Consider the following 17,500-nt stretch of genomic DNA (forward strand, 5'->3'; position numbering starts at 1 on the left):
GGTGAACTGTATTTTTTTTATTTTATTATTATTTATTATTATTATTATTATTATTATTATTATTATTATTATTATTATTATTATTATTATTATTATTATTATTATTATTATTATTATTATTATTATTATTTTTTTTTTAATCTGTTTTGTTTTATTTATTTATTTTCATTTATATATTATATTTTATTATTATTATTTCATATTATTTTATTGAACATTTAGGACAGAACAATTATAAACACACATTGTCTCATGACACACACATATCCAGATACAGAACAGTCCCCTATGAGAGGTGCTGACTACGAGGAAAGCTACAGTGATCGCATTAAAGCTGGGGTGGAGGATTTTGGGAGAAAATAGCAGTTGGGATAGAAATTCGAATCCAAATACCTTGAATACTTGTTCTCTTTGGTCCCTCCCTTATGGTCCCTCCCTGACACGCTCTACACACCAACAAAGTTGTCTCAAAGTGAATGGACAGTCAAAACAGCCAATAAGAACAGAGAATCGGAGCCTCACTCTGATTGGTCAAAGTGTACAGCTCATGTTAACTTTGACCAATCAGAAATCATATACCCCAGCTTTAAATAACTGGAGGCTACAGTGATCGCATTAACTACAATGTGTATATACTTCACGTTTCTGCTGACCGTTACCAAAGGATGCGATAACTTTTCAGATTGATTCCCTGCCTTCCGGGAAGCGTTCCATTTCAGCTCCTTTCACTGTTTAGTGTAAAATCAATGTGTGGGTTCTGTAGCGTGTTGGAATGGATAATGATGCACTTTGATGATGCATTTCTTAAGGAACCCATTGAATTGGTTGCATTCATTTTTGGGGTCACGTTCTTGCGCATGTATTTTTTTTTTACGGGCACTTCTAGCTAAGGATTGGTGAGATGTATGCACCTGATAGCGCTTTTAATCTTAATCACCTTCATAATTATATTGTTGATTGTTCGAGATGAATAAAAAATCAAATCAATCCAATCAAATCATCTTCATAGTTAACATGAATGTGAAAAAGGTCCTTGTTTCGTGTGTCCAAATTGGAAACTTTATTGCAAAATTAATGTCAGAAGCAAGTTTCTGTATTTTTTTATAATTGGAAGAAAGAAAGAAAGAAAGAAAGAAAGAAAGAAAGAAAGAAAGAAAGAAAGAAAGAAAGAAAGAAAGAAAGAAAGAAAGAAAGAAAGAGGGAGAGAGGGAGAGAGAGAGAGAGACGTGAAACTGAAGTTGTTTCAGTGTGATCAGCTTTAATCTTTGCTCTTTCTTCCAGGTGGGACCCATGAAGACTGGCACAAGTCGCGCCCGCTAGTGGTGACCTACGTCAGGCCAGGAGGTCCAGCTGACAGGTAACACTGACTACTCACTCATACAACCATAACTACAAATGTACAAACTCACCCAAAGCAACAAGCACGCACGCATAGAATAAAATAAAATAAAATATCAATCAAAATCTGTTTTTTTTTCCGGTTATTTTTTTTTTTTTTAAGTGAAACTTTCATATATTTGAGATCCATTACGCATAGTGAAAATATTCTAGAATAAACAATTTCCACGGGGACATTAAAATGAAAAAAAAAGGACAGACATATTTCACTTTGTGTAATGAAGAGAGAGAGAGAGAGAGAGAGAGAGAAGAGAGAGGGAGAGGGAGAGGGAGAGAGACAGACAGACAGACAGACAGACAGACAGACAGACAGACAGGCAGACAGACAGAGGGAGAGAGACAGACGGACAGACAGACAGACAGAGAGACAGACAGACAGACAGACAGATCATCTATGACCTTTTTAACAGGCAAATTGTCAGCTAACTTCCAAAAAAAAACTCATGTCGAGGAAAAATGTATTCCATCGCTACACATGCCTACATTGACATTAAACTGACAGTGGCAGAGCTCGGCCAGTTGTAGTCAGAAGTCTGGCAGATTTGTGTTTGTGCGTTTGTGCGTATAACAACCTTAAGGGATAACACTGTCATTCTGAGTGACTGTCACCATTATGTTGACATGTTGTGTTTTACTCACATCAGCTACAGCGACACAGGGAAAGAGAGGGGGGGGGAGAGAGATAGAGAGAGAGAGAGGGAGAGAGAGAGGGAGAGAGAGAGAGAGAGAGAGAGAGCGGGAGAGAGAGAGGGAGACAGAGAGAGAGAGAGAGAGAGGGAGAGAGAGACAGAGAGAGAGAGAGAGAGAGAGAGAGAGAGAGAGGGAGAGAGGGACAGAGAGAGAGAGAGAGAGAGAAAGAGAGAAAGAGAGAGGGAGAGAGACAGAGAGAGAGAGAAAGAGAGAGGGAGAGAGGGAGAGGGAGAGAGAGGGAGAGGGAGAGAGAGAGAGAGAGAAAGAGGGAGACAGAGAGAGAGAGAGAGAGAGAGAGAGGGAGCGGGAGAGAGAGAGGGAGACAGAGAGAGAGGGAGAGAGAGAGAGAGAGAGAGAGAGAGAGAGAGGGAGAGAGAGAGGGAGACAGAGAGAGAGAGAGAGAGAATATTGTTGCAATATTGTACAAAACTGTAAAGCCAATTTGAATTGAATTGAATATCCCTATGCTGTTGGCATTGTTTTATGTATTTCTTAATTAGACAGTTTTTGAGAGAGAGAGAGTTGAAATGGGGTCAGAGAGGGGAATGACATGCAGAGAATGACCACGGGCTGGATTCTAACCCGGGTCTGCTGTGAAGAGGACTGAGCCTCTATGGGGGGAGGTGGCGGGGGGGGGAGGGGATTCAAACAAAGGCTTTATTTAGGCTGTTTTCTTCTGTGTCTCGATTCAAGATAGAAAAATATAGAAAAACCAAGTGTAACCCCGTCGTCTGATCACTTAAAGGTGCAGTGTGTAATATGACATCATCAAGAAAGTTCTACAAAGTTCTAGAATGCAACGCTCCCTGGGTAACCCCAACCCTTTAGAATAATAACAGAAGCTACAGTGGCCTTCAAGGACAAGAACAATTCGACATTTTAAACAATGCTCCTGATGACATTCCAACTATGACACTTTCAAGATGGCGGTGACAAGGCCTTGGTCCAAAATATGCAGAAATATGGACATATATGAGGAAAATATTTAAAAAAAAATGTTCAGCTATTATGCACTAAATTAAACGTACCTATGGATATTATAATTACTTTCTACAAAATCTGCTAGGAAATAAAACCCAAAATTCTACACACTGCAGCTTTAAACGTGAGACTTTAGAAGTGGAAGATGCAATTTTCATTCAGTGTCAAACTGTCTGTGAAATAGTTGCGTTAAGGCAGCTAGAAATGAGGGCACATGCAGAAGAAATTCATGAAAATAAAAAAAGTCATATTTCGACTTCGAAAAGTGTTGGAATGCATATATGAGAGACCCTGGGGTTTGGGAAAGTGCCGTTTTAATGTGATCCAATATATTAAACCTGATTTGCCGATTCTGCATATGAATTACAAAAAATATCAATTTCTCTCATCAATGGGGCCTTTTCTAACGGATCCCTCCTACAGGTTATAACATTTACAGACGGGGGGGACGAGACCAAAAAGATTAGATTTCACACACTCACACACACCCACACGCACACACACATAAGGACACACAGGAACACACACACACACACACACACACACACACACACTCACACGCACACATATAAAGACACACACATATATAAGGACACACTTACACACACACAAAAAGACACACAAAGACACGCACACATATAAAGACACACACACATATAAAGACACACACACCCGCACACACACATATAAAGACACACACACAGAGAGAGAGAGACAAATACACACAGAGATACACACACACACACACACACACACACACTTCTCTAACTGATCCCTCCTACAGGTTCAAACATTTACAGACGGGGGGACGAGACCAAAAAGATTAGGTTTCGTTTTTCGACTATTGAGTTATTTTGCCCTGGAGCTCATCTAACATCGAAGATACACACACACACACACACACACACACACACACACACACACACACACACACACACACACACACACTGTAAGTAATTGCTGTTAATTTACGGCCAAATTTTAACACTAATCTACTGTATTCATGTATTACGGTGTTATACTGTAGCTAGCAATGCATTGTGGGTTGTTACAGTTTGAGAAACAGCACATGAGCCCTAAACAGTAAGATAATGTTTTAAATTACAGTACACTACAGTATTTTATGAAAATGTTGGTGTTGCAAGCCGCATGTTGGCATATCAACAACAAGTCCTGCTTCATCTGCATGAATCCTGTGAGCAATCTACAAATTAAAAGGTAAGTGTAAAACTTTGCGTATCAGTACTGAGTTTGACTTGCTCAAACATTTATACTGTGGGCATTTTAGAGCCGATGTGTGTTTTATTTGAATCTAACTGTTCTGAGCATCTTTGAGTTAAGTGGTTGTTGCTAGCTAGCTTGTGGATTGCCTTTAGCTCCTTGTTAATAGCTTCAAATAAAAAACTCTGAACAAACTTGATGGTTAGGGCAGCAATTTCAAGTACAACAGGGGTAAAAATAATTTAAAAAATAAAATAAAATACATTAATTTCTTTGACTTTAGATTTGATCGAAGGTTGGCTTTGCAATTGTTTTTTTTTAGTTTCTGGTTCTAGTGTTAATGTTGATACAAGGAGTAGGCAACATAAAAGCATTGAGTAATTATACTGGGCTTGTGTGGACATATCTGAGCTTAATGCATTTGCATGATATGTAGGGATGAACATGACTATTCAGCTAAACGTTTAAAAGCCCGCTGCTCAGTAGGCACCGGAAATACTAGTCGGTCAGTAGGCTAATTAAATACCCAGCCCGTGGACTCGAACATTAAATGTTTTAGAGCACATGTTTGTATAAGTGCAGGTTGAAAGAGGGAGAGAGAGGACAAAGAGACAAAGCAAAAATAAAAGGGTTATCTTGACCGCAGCAAAAAGGTACAGCAATATTGTATCACTCATAATTCCAGCTGTGAGAGCGCTCGTTCATCAGCCGTGTTTTTGTTTTTCATCCAGGTTATAGTGCTGCTTCACGCACTGGCTTTACGCGCGGCGCTGGGAACCAACAGAACTTAAACAAGAGGGACTCTGCAGTTTGGCGGTAAGTAAACAGTACATCACTAAAGTTTAAAAATAAACTGTATAAAGACACACCTAAAATAACACTCTCAACACATAGGCTACACCTACTTGGGTCACTTCGAGGAGACGGAGCAATTGCTGTGTGTTCTGCCCGGAAGATTACGTGTATCCGATTCCGGGGCTGTTTTCTTAATGTGCAGTCTTACTTACGGCTCGCTGCACAATACAACGTCATTAACAGCTTGAGGCTTAAGGTATCCTTAAACGTTTAAACATTATAGTTGACACTACTATGGGCTTTGTTTTCTCAGTGTTTTCATGCTCATAGACAAGTCGACTAGTCTAAATGAAAACTTCCGTTTAAACATCAGGGAAATTATTCAATACGTGCATCCTTAAAATCTATGGTTTATGCATTATAGTGTGATGAAATGGCATTAAAGATCTGAAGTATTCAGAGTAACAGGCTGGCAGTTGTATAGGTAACTTAATTTTTTCCTCATTGTCAGCAAAAATGTTTTCCTGTCAGGTGTGTTGTCATAACTGTGCTACACCATTGGCTTATGTAAGGCACATGAGAATTCATATAAATCTACCAAATGTAACTTTTAAGTGTGTTTTGTCAGATTGCAAACGGACTTTTCAAAACTTTTCAACTTTTAAGAGTCACATCTATAGACGTAAAGACAACTGTGTGGTTAGGCCTCGGTTGTGTGCTGTAGTTGAACTAACATGTCATGTTGACTTCTGCAGTGCAAGGTGTGAGAATATGAAGGCCTTTTACTCTCATTTGAAAACTCACATCAAGGAGGGGAAAACAGTTGCTTGTCCTTATAAAGACTGTGATAAGAGCTTTACAGTTTTATCAACCTTCACGTCACACATGAGTAGGAAACATAAACATGGTGTTGAGGAAAATCTAGTTGATTCAGTTGTGAATCCTGGCATCCCTCAGGACGATCAACACGATCATTCTGACGTACAGATTGACCCACACCTTGATGCAGGTGATGAGCTATCAGAGGTTTATGCAGAAAATGCTGATGAATCTCAGTTCTTGACAAATGTAGCCCTGTTTTATCTGAAATTGCAAGCAAAGTTGTTGCTTCCAGCCTCTGTCATACAGACAATTATTGAAGATTTTCAGGAAATACACAATATAAGCCAATCACATTTGATGTTCAAACTGAAAGAGAAGTTGGTTACACTTGGTGTTTCTGAAGCTGACACATGCAATGTGATCGACATCCTGAAAACTGAGGATCTGTTTAGGGCCTGCAATACTCAGGCATTGAAAACTGACCAGAAGAGAAAAACTGTATTTAAGAACAGCTTCAATTATGTTGAGCCAGTTCAGATACGTTTAGGTCAGAATGAGGCAGGCAAAGAGTGTTTTGCTCAGTATGTGCCTATTAAAAAAACTATTGAATCTCTCTTCCGTTGTGAGTCAATGCAGGAACAATATAAGCAAGTACACTCCCGAATGGGTTCTAAAGATATTCTTCGGGATGTGTGGGATGGCAGAACTATTGCAGAGAATGTGTTTTTCCAAACAGAAAGCTCATCATTGAGCTTGATCCTATATCAGGATGCATTTGAGGTTGTCAACCCACTGGGATCTGGGAGGAAAAAACACAAGGTGCTTGCAGTGTATCTCACTCTCGCAGATATAATGCCACACAACAGATCGAGCATTGATCACATGCAACTTGTTCTTCTCTGTAGAGAACAGGACTTTAAGTATTTTGGTCAAGACTTGGTTATGGGCTCCCTGGTTAATGATCTTAAGGATCTTGAGCAAAATGGTGTAACTCTGTCGGATGGAGTCATCTACAAGGGAGCTTTGTGTGCTATTGCAGGTGACAACCTTGGCTCACATAACATAGGAGGGTTTGTTGAGAATTTCAGCAGGAGTACACACTTCTGCAGATATTGCGAGATCAACAGAACATCATTCCATGCAGATCCTCTTATCCAGTTCACTTTTCGCACAAAGCAGTCGTACTGTGATCATGTCCAGACCAGTGAAGAACAGTCTTCATGTAGTGGAGGTGTTAAATTTGACTCTGTGTTTAATACGCTCACACACTTTCATGTATGTCAGCCAGGGTTACCTCCATGCCTTGGCCATGATCTGTTTGAAGGTGTAGTGTCCTCTGATCTGGCATTGTACATTAACCATCTTATAAAGGTGGATAAACAGTTTAGCTATCTTGAGTTAAATCGTAAAATAACTCAGTTCAAGTATCTTGGTAAGGATGCTAATGACAAACCTTGTGAAGTTCATCCAGAGGGAGTAAAACTTGGTGGCCATGCTGTGCAAAATTGGTGTTTTCTCAGAATATTGCCTGTCCTGATTGGAGAAAAAATCGAAAATCCAGGTGACAATGAAATATGGCAGTTGGTGTTACAACTTCGAGAAATTGTTGACCTCATTTGTGCGCCAGCCATTTCTACTGGCCAAATTGCCTATTTGAGAGTATTGATTGATGAATATTTGCATTGCCGAAAGCAAGCCTTTCCTAACCATCCACTTAAGCCCAAACACCATTACGTCAGTCATTATCCAGAGCTCATTATCCAGTTTGGGCCACTTATTCGTCTTTGGACATTAAGATTTGAGAGCAAACACACATATTTCAAACAGTGCTTGAGGAAATTGCATAACTTTAAGAATCCATGCTCTACTCTTGCAGAGAGACATCAGCTTCTACAAGCCTTTTTGAGTGCTGGCACCTTTTTCCCCCCAGCGGTTTCAGTGGAGAAGGGGACGCAGTTTTTCTCAGGTGACTACAATGATGAAATCAGAGGGGCAGTTGCTCATTATAATTTTGAGGCTGTTAACACTCTGGTAGCCAACGAGGTCATCGTGAAGGGTACACAATATAAAAAAAACACATTTATTGTGATCCATGATGATGACGAGGGGCTTGTTATTGGAAAAATCAAAGTGGTTTTGGTTCATAACGATTCAGCAGTGTATTTTATTGCTGAAAAATATAAAGCTATGCGTCTGCCTGAAATGGGTGTCTACAGCCTCACACTGATGAAGACAAGCTACTGTTGTATTAATCAGGATACTCTTTTAGATTACTACCCCTTGCCTGGGTACCTTCTCCATGGCACCTTGATAGTAGTTCTTCACCATTCTTTGCCTTTCTTGCAGAATGAGTAACTTCACTGAAGAAATGAAGGACATTATTGGCAAAACTTTGCCCAACCTACCAGAAGACATCCAGTGGCAAATAATTACCAAGCTTCAGAGCTCTGGCTTGGAGTCAAAAGAAGATCTTAACTATGTGCGGCCGGAAGACATCGCTGAATTGATACCGGTGATTCAGCTTCGAAAACTTCTTCATGCATTCAAACAAGGTAAAGTATGGTTTGTATGGTATTAATATCATATTAAAACAAGACATGTTTTCAAAAAGAAAATTTGTGTGGATGCTGAACAAAACTGACAAAATTGCTGAAACTGCTGAAAATGTATGCTGAAAAGTAACTATGTGTTGCTTAAAATGCAGAAATGACAATGTAACTTAAAAATACTGCTGAAATTACAGAAATGCAAATGTAACTGCAAAGTTAAGCTAAAAATGCAGAAAAGTCAAAGGTATTGCAAAAGAGTGCAGAATATTTACAAATGTCTATGTAACTGAAAAATAGTGCTTAAAATACATGAATGTCATTGTAACACCTGAAAAATGTACACAATCTACAAAACTATGCTCAAAACGCAGTCCTGAACTGAAAAGCATTTCTGCAATTATTACGAGTAAATCAATTACAAGTTTGAATAAAGTTTCTAACTGAAAATGTGAATAAGTGATACATAAAAGTGCTCAAAAAGCATTATTTTTATTTTATTTTTTAGAGACGGAGACAGTTACTTTGGACCTACAGCAGGTTATTGAAACTTCACCAGCGAGTAGTGCCTTTTCACTCGCTGACTCTCCATCCCCATCTACATCATCGTCTGGCTTTCTTCCTTGTTCTAGTCCATCATCACATCTGTCTGCATCATTCTCAAGCCAGGAAGGAAGTGATCCAAGTAATGAAACATCCCAAATACTCAAGTCCTGGCCAGAAACATTCCAGGTCCCTTGGGGACAAATGCCGCAGGGAATCAGATCCGCAATTGTAGACGGCAAGAGACCCAAGCCATTTGACCGACGCCAGATGGTACGGGTAGTTGTGGATGAGATGAGAAAGTGTGAGGCAAACCCAACTCGCTCACAGTGTCTCACTGTAATACGCAATATCATTCGGCAGTACCCGAAGAGCTTTGCGGATATGACCTCAGACGGGTCACTTTTGGGCGGAGGCTACACTTCACTTTTGATTCAGGTGAAGAACCGCATCGAGAATGTGAACCGTGAAGGAAGCTTTGCGCGCCACCGTGCCTCTAGATCGGGCTCGACAAAAAAGAGGGGGCCAACCGACACTTATGGTTGTACAAGATTTCAGCCAGAGCACCCTCCAGAAGAAACTGATGAGACTCTGGAGCAAAACCGGCAAAGATTGATGGAGGTGTACAGACATGAGGGTGCAGTTGGAGTCGAGAGAGCAGAGGTCAAAAATCTAATGGAGCTCACATTCAGTCTCCAACGTCGTCATATAAATGCACTTCCACCACCAGACATTGAAGAATTAAAGGGCAAGTGGCCTTTTCTTTTCACTCAAAAGTGCATATATGCACATTTTGAGTTACTCACAGACACTAATGTGCTTCGCATGTTGGAACTCAGTATGGAGGAATGTGGAAGAGCCATCACAGAATACTTCAGGGGAAACCCTACTAACAAAGATGTAAAGGATGTCTGCACTCATACTGAAGACATTGAGATGGCACTTCGTATTGTTCAGCTGCTCATGGCACACTTTGGAGAGAGCATAACAGGACTGGTCCTCCTTGCAGATGTGAGTTTGTTTTCTCTTTCTTTCGGTGTTTTACATTTTGATTGCCATATGTATTTTTTCATAGCAGGTTGACGGAGTATAGTTCACAAGCCCCTCTTTTACCTCTAGGTTACTCTCATCGTGTTTCTTAGGAATAATGATGTTTTTGTCTATTTTCATCCTTTAAAAAAATGGTATTAATGATATGGATTACTGTCTGTTCTCTACAGGCATCTGCTACCACAGCTGATATTGAGACAACCTTCTCTCTACCTGCAAGTCCTCGCCTGATACTGATTGGTGTGCATTTCCTTGTTGAAATATTATATATATATATAATATCAGATTGGCCATACTTCTTTGCATTTACAGATGTTATTCATGACTACAGTAGATGCATTCTGATGTTGCCCAATCTTTTAGTTTCAGGGGGAACAGGACAAGTCACTGTTGAGCGCTGGATGATCTCCTTTGAGGGCCATGTCATATCTGAGGGCACCACATCAACCTTTTTGACAGGACTTGCTGCTGTGTTTGCCATCTACTACATGTTCAACCTTCAGTATCAAGATGAGGCAGCCTGTACTCTTGAGTTCATTCAGAGGTGAGACTCCTTTCATTCATTCTCTTTCATTGTAAATACCGGTAGTATTCTTTTATTTTTTGGGGGGAAGGACAAATGCAATTCTTTAAACCAAAATATCCATAAACCATTACTTTTGACCCCCTTCAAAGGGATAGTTTGGGTTTTTCAAAATAGGATCGTATTAGTTACTAGTTTAGACATTAACTCAGGCAAGCAGTCCAGATCAGAAATCTTCCTGTCAGCTGACCAATTTTTAGAAAGAAATAAGTTGACCATAGGGTCACGTCAAACAAAGATGAACCATTCACATGAGAATAAAAAATGCCTGTCTTCCTTCCGATCTATCTATCCTTTTTTCATTATGTGAACTACTTTAAAAAACTATGACAAACTATACCAAAAGAAGGATAACAGTGATATCTAGTGGCCAACATTAAAAGGTGTTTAGGGCTGGGTGACTAAATAGAGACAGTACGTTTCACAAAATAAAAGAACGTACCTGCAGAAGATGCAAACATTTTCTTGTGATCATTTTCCTTTCAGCACCTCTGCTCCTAAGCATGTAAAATAACAGAATGCAAAACCAAGTGGATGCCAAAATCTTCGCACTATGTTAGCAAAATGGCGGTCAGCCATATTGCAAAAGGAGCCTTGAATGCTTAATAATACCGTCTACAAAAGTTATATTATCAGTCAACACAAAACTAAACAAACAGCCAGTATGCAATAGTGTTGCCATTAACAATACGCTTTTAAGGTTGCCACATAAACGGTACATTTCTGACCCACGGGAGGTTTGGCAACTTAGCAGGTACAGAAAAGGCGGTGTGCAAGTTCATTTCCGCTGGAAACTTTCATAGAAATTACAATAAATCATAGTGATATTGGCAATTAATTGCAAATAAAATAGTTCCAAGATCTATATATTATAATCTTTCAAATAGTTTTCATTCAGTGTCTAATGGTAGACTATTGTCTTTTCAGGCGTTTCATGGGAATAAACCCTGAAAGAGGGACAAAGGCCATCCGGGGGAAGGTTCCATCCAAAAGGACAGGTGAGCTGGTCCAAAAGAAGGCCGCCACTGTCAACACAAAAGTCGCCACACTACTGAAGAACCTGATGGATTTCGAATGGGACTTCATATAGGTCAGTGAGCTGTAGCTCATCTCTCTCTCTCTTTCTTCAAAGAACGTTTTGTTAACTTTTTGAGTTACAAAAGACTGTGGTATTATCCGCTTTGTAAGCACACATTCTGCGTTGTTATTGTACATTCCCAATTCCAGAGATATTTTGATCATTTTATTTATTTTTTTACTTTTATTTTAGTGGTTTTATGTTTTTATACATATGGACAAAAAAACAGAATAAGTAAACATACAATACATACACAACACCCAACCCCCTCTCCCCCCTCCCTCACATAAACAGACAAGGAATACAGAAAAAAAGTGAAATAAATAACAGGCAAATTTATTAAGAAAATAAGCTATAAATACACAAGAAACAAAACAAAGCTAAAACAAAAACAAAACTGGGGCAAATCTCACACCTTTTGGTTCCCTAAGTGCTGCAGCACTGGGCCCCATATAGCGGGGAATTTATGGGGGTGACCTGACAGCTCATGTCGTAGCCTTTCTTTTTGATACATTTTTTGTTTGTTTTTGTTTTCAGGTTCGGATTGTGTTCACAAAGGCAAAACGAAAACAGAGCCCCACCGCAGCCGACAAAGATTCTTCAGGTCAAGCCATTTTTTTTAAAGGTCCCATATTATGCTAAATGCACTTTTTAAATGTGTTCCAACATATCCATGCGTCCACGGTGTGCCTAGAGACTGCCAAAATATCAAAAAAAATAACAATCTCTCCTTTTCTCACTCTCCCCTTTTCTGAAACCCCCACCCCTCCCCCCAAAAACACTCCAGTCAGAATTATCCCCTTTTCTGACCTCACAAACCGTAAAGCCAGAAGCTTCCACTGTGCAGCCCACACCCCTATTTCTTATTGGTCCACGGCCCTGACAGACAGAGGGCGAGGCGTATCTGGCTTCGCTTCCGGACAGGGGGCGGGGGGAGCTCAAAGATTGTATATTTACGAGGGGACCTGCAACTCTTTTTTTAAAAATAGGCCATTGTGAGATTAGCTGAACATCAGCATAGTACAATAAATTATCTGAAAGTTTTTTTCAGCAAACAATTAAAGAAAAACGTATTAGGGACCACTAAGACCATATAATATGGTGTATAATAGAACCGAAAAGTGTATAATATGGGAGCTTTAAGAGAACAAAAAACATAACGCTGCCGTAATAATGGCAGTCCAGTAGGTGGCGATAATGTCAGGTCAAACACGATAGAAGAGAGAGTTGAAAACATTAGTCTTACTACAACATTTCTACAGCTAGCAGAGTACAATCTATTTATGAATCACAACGTATATATCTGGTTTGGTTTTTGGGTTTGCCATTTCCAGTTTCGTTTTCACCGTATACTAAGATTTTCACAACTGTCTTCTATGGTGTTTGAGGAATAGTTCAACGTTTGATTTAAATTTGAATATTTTTTTAGCTTTTTGCCTCTCTCACCGGCTCAAGAAAAGGTGACAGAAACCGTTTCTGAAACTGCGTTTTTTAGAAATGGGCATAAGTTGTTCATCTGTTTTCCACAATTTTTGTGTTAATGGGAGGCCAAATAGTCGGGGACAGCCCTAGTACCTATATATTTGAAACAGGTTTTCTTTTAGATAACATTAATGCACCTTACAAGATTATAGTTTAAAAAGACATTTTCTCAGGATTATCTGCCTTTGTGTTCAGCACCAATGTTTGAACAGAGGTCATGTTTTTTCAGAATTTTCATTTAATTGGTGTGAATGCTGAAAGCATTCACAGCTTTGATATTCACCGCATTTATTATTATTATTCCGCCCGCTTTTCATGCACGTCCATATCTTCAACATGCTTCATTCCACAAACTTCCTTCAACTATCCTCATATTCAGCCCATTTTCCACATGTGTGCTTTCATTCAAAAATTTCAAAAAAATTAATAACTTCATAATTAATAGCAATTAAACAAAAATTATTTAACATTGAAGCGGATAGGAGCAGCATTCCAAACCGCTAAAACTTCCTCTGCTTTGAAAACTATCTCCTCCCGCATTTTTTCAGCTAGAGACTCCATTCAAACGTTAAACAATTCACATTAATTACAGCTATTAAACACTTATTCAACTTTTTAAAATCTTCAACTGTCTTTGAACAAACACAGTTTTAGTTTTAAGCTTTTTTCAACCTCTTTCTAAATTTATAATGGGATCCGGATGGGAGGGAATGTTCAGAGGCAGACTGGGGAAACCAACTGTTACAGTGTAGAACTGGTGTAAAAATACACCAAAACCTTCCACTTAACTGCCTCTCACTCCCACAAATTTAACCCTACGCGGATAATTTTTACATCAAAATGTAGGACATATTCTGCCGGTCGCATAGATGTGACTACTGAAGCAATCGGACTTACACAACGGGAGGTCTGGGCTTCCAAGCTAAATGGTGTCCAACCAACTGCCGCCTTGATAACTGAGACATGACATTTCTGGAGAAAGGCAGACTGTACCACACCTTTGAAATGCTCTGGTTCTCATATTCTTCACATTACAGACATAATCTTCACACTGTGTCTTCATCAGATTCTTCTGGTTCTAACAATAAAATAATTTTGTCAGTTAGACTCAGGGTCCGCTAGTTAGAGGCAGCGGTTTGAGGTGACGTTTTGGATGAAATGACCTCTCTGAGGCCTCTAAAAGGTGGGATTTCTGCCTGATCACAGACCCTCAATAAGACATACACTCACCTTGGTGACTCACTCTGCCCATTAAAGGGCAATTTCACTTTTTTTTCTTGATTCTTTTTTTCTTTTTTCCGCTTTATTAGACAGTTCGTAGAGGCACAGTTGAAATGGGGCAAACACTCTGCTCTTTGAAGGCCTATTTCACACATACATTGTTTTTCATGTCTTTCAATTGTAATTTTATCTAGACATTTTTAAATATTCAACATCATTCCTATTAGAGTTAAACAATTCACTACTGTTCATATTTAAGACTGTTTCTTACTTTTCCACATCTTCATACTCCTTTAGCTGATTCATATAAATTCAAGCCATCAAGGTAGTTTAGCTCCAAGTCTATTCAATTACTATTTCATAGTTTTAAGATTTGTATCCATGTCTTTCAACTTCTTCATAACTTCAGCAAGAAATGTTATTCAAACCTCTATATATTCAACTTTTCAACTCCTTTTAAGGATTCAAATTGTCCCATGTTCGTCTTGCATGGGAGCACATTTCCATAATTCACAATTTTTTCATAAAATTCATAACTTCAGAGATATTTAAAGGTTTATTACACCCAAAAAAGACATATTCTGCCGGTCGCATAGATGTGACTACCGAACCTACACAATGGAAGTTTTGGGCTTCCAAGCTAAATGGTGTCCAACCAACTGCTGCATATCAGTGTATTACAGGACCAAAATAACTGAAGACACTGTCATCAACTGTTGCCATAGAAACCAGTAACATCCCATGTGAAACTGTGTGTGTGTTTGTGTGAGTGAGAGAGTCCGTGTGTGTGTGTGTGTGTGTGTGTGTGTGTGTGTGAGTGAGAGAGTGTGAATGTGAAGAGACGTGCAGTGAGGTTTATGGCTGGTGAGGCACTGTCTTTTTTTAATCCTAATGTTTTTTGGGCTTTGGGGTGAAGAGGAGAGATATGGCACAGTTCTAAATGAAATAGTAATTTATTTACTTGATTAAATATGCAATAATATCTAATATTAATTGCATAGTTTGTCTTGCTGCAGTTATACCATTGTGTAGGCTATTTGAAATAGATAATTTAAAAAAAAACTCATCTCCTTTTAAACTTATTTTACACAAGTATGACCTTTATAAACTTCGACTTTATAAACCTTTAGTTTTTCCACTTTTGTTCAACTTTTCAACTCAGCAGGAAATGCTTTTTTTCAGATCGTTCATTGAACGCGTGTTATCTTTGTCCTGTGGGTGGCAGCAATGTGCTGAAAAGGCAATTGCCGGAAATTAAAAGAAGAAGAAGAAGAAGCCGCCTCCGCTTCCGCCTCCGTTCTAGCCTCCACCGCAATCTTTTATTTTATGTTGTAGCTTACTGAGTTGACTCAGACGAGCTCTCCATCAAGCCATCAATGTACTTTAGCTCCAAGTCTAATCAATTACTATTTCACAGTTTTAAGTTTTTTATCCATATCTTGGAATCTTCTGATTCTCACGGTATCTTCATTTTGTCTGTCAGACAAACGGTTTGCGTGTGAGAGGCAGAAGTTTGAAGGATGCGTTTCGCTCAGCTCTAAAGGTGGAGAGGGACCACAGCTGTTACCAATTGGCCCTGATTAGCTCACCACCGCGCCATAGGAATATAGAGTTCTCTTTATAGATGTGACCTGCTCTGATAGATTCAACAACTTTGGTGGCTTAGTGGTTTAAGCCTAGGTCTCGCAGCCTGAAGATCACAGGTCCGAATCCTGCTTAGGGAATAACATTTTCACCTTAAATCTTTGTGTGAAGGGGAACATGTCTCGTGGGAAGTGCATATGACACATTAGGCATATCTATAATTTATTTTATTTTTTTTTAAACCCTGAGCTTAAAGTTGGTGGTTCAAGTCCCAGTTACCGCAAAATATAGACTTACACGGATTTTCTTCTAACTTTGCACAAATGTTTATTATGACTCAATTATAACCCCATAGGAGTTTAGAGGTCAAAGGTCAAGTTTCAAGGTCATAATTCATAAATTTTTAATTCATTTTTCATAGATTGTATTATTCAATCATTCTATTCATTCAGATATATTCATCCTTCGTTCTTCATCAACATTCAGCAGTGAAGTTTATTCAGCATCAGCTTCAGTTCAGCAGCGCAGCATTCACACCGCAATTTCTTCAGGAATTGCATTTCTAGTTGACATTGTTACAAGCAGATACTTTAAGGCAGGTTTTAACTTTGACATTTTTATGAACACTCACTCTATTTATGTATTTTTCTCAAAGGAATAATTCCACATTTATTATTTTCAGCTATTTGCCTCACTCATACTTAAGAAAAGGTGTTAGATACGAATTCATTTAACTGTGCGTTACTTTTTTTATTTGGAAATGGCCATAGGTCACTCTGTTTTGCACCGTTTTTATGTTAACAGGAGGCCAAATATCCAATGCACTTGGAGTCGGGGAAAGCCCTAGTAGATATTTGAAAACATTTTTCTTTTAGATAACATTAATGCACCTTGCAAGATTCTTATAGTTTAAACAGACATTTTCTCAGGATTATCTGCCTTTGTATTCAGCACCGTTGTTTGAACAGAGGTCATGTTTGTTCAGAATTGTCATTGAATTGTCATTGTTACAAGCAGATACTTTAAGGAAGGTTTTAATTTATGCATTTGTCATAAAGGAATAATTCCACATTTAAAACATTTAGCTTTTTGCCTCACTTTACAGCTCAAGTAAAGGTGATAGAAACTGTTCCTTTAACTGTGTGTGTGTTTTTGATATAGCAATGGTCAAAGGTCTCTCATCCAAATTAGCTTAGCTCAAACACTGGTAGTCAAGGGGATCAGGTAAAAAAGATAAACTTATCAACCTCACCAAACCATCCTGTGTGCTTGTTGGGACACGTTTATTTACCACTTTATGTTGCGTTCTATATTTTTACACGTTATGTCCATTTAGAATCAAATTCATACGTGACCTTCACAGGCACTTCCTGGTTTATTTACAGCATGAAAGTATGAAAAGTATAAAGTGTGAAAGTATACAGCGCAACATAACTTAGTAACATTCCCAACAAGCACACAGGAGCGTTTAGTGATGTTGTAAAGTTTATCTTTTGACTTGCTCTC

General features: G+C 38.8%; 1 protein-coding gene across 1 annotated transcript in view; it reads left to right on the forward strand.

Moving 5' to 3' along the window:
* Nucleotides 1–17,500, forward strand: part of grip2b (glutamate receptor interacting protein 2b) — a gene marked incomplete at both ends in the record, with an annotated part of 314,481 nt that overhangs the window by 243,617 nt on the left and 53,364 nt on the right. Inside the window, 2 exons of the mRNA XM_080026410.1 lie at nucleotide 1; nucleotides 1,282–1,357. The exon at nucleotide 1 is cut by the window's left edge and continues 86 nt beyond it. Coding sequence (XP_079882536.1) covers nucleotide 1; nucleotides 1,282–1,357 — 77 coding nt within the window. The remainder of the gene's footprint in view (nucleotides 2–1,281; nucleotides 1,358–17,500) is intronic.

The sequence above is a fragment of the Ammodytes marinus genome (assembly GCF_949987685.1).
Source record: "Ammodytes marinus genome assembly, chromosome: 4".
Classification (NCBI taxonomy): domain Eukaryota; kingdom Metazoa; phylum Chordata; class Actinopteri; order Uranoscopiformes; family Ammodytidae; genus Ammodytes; species Ammodytes marinus.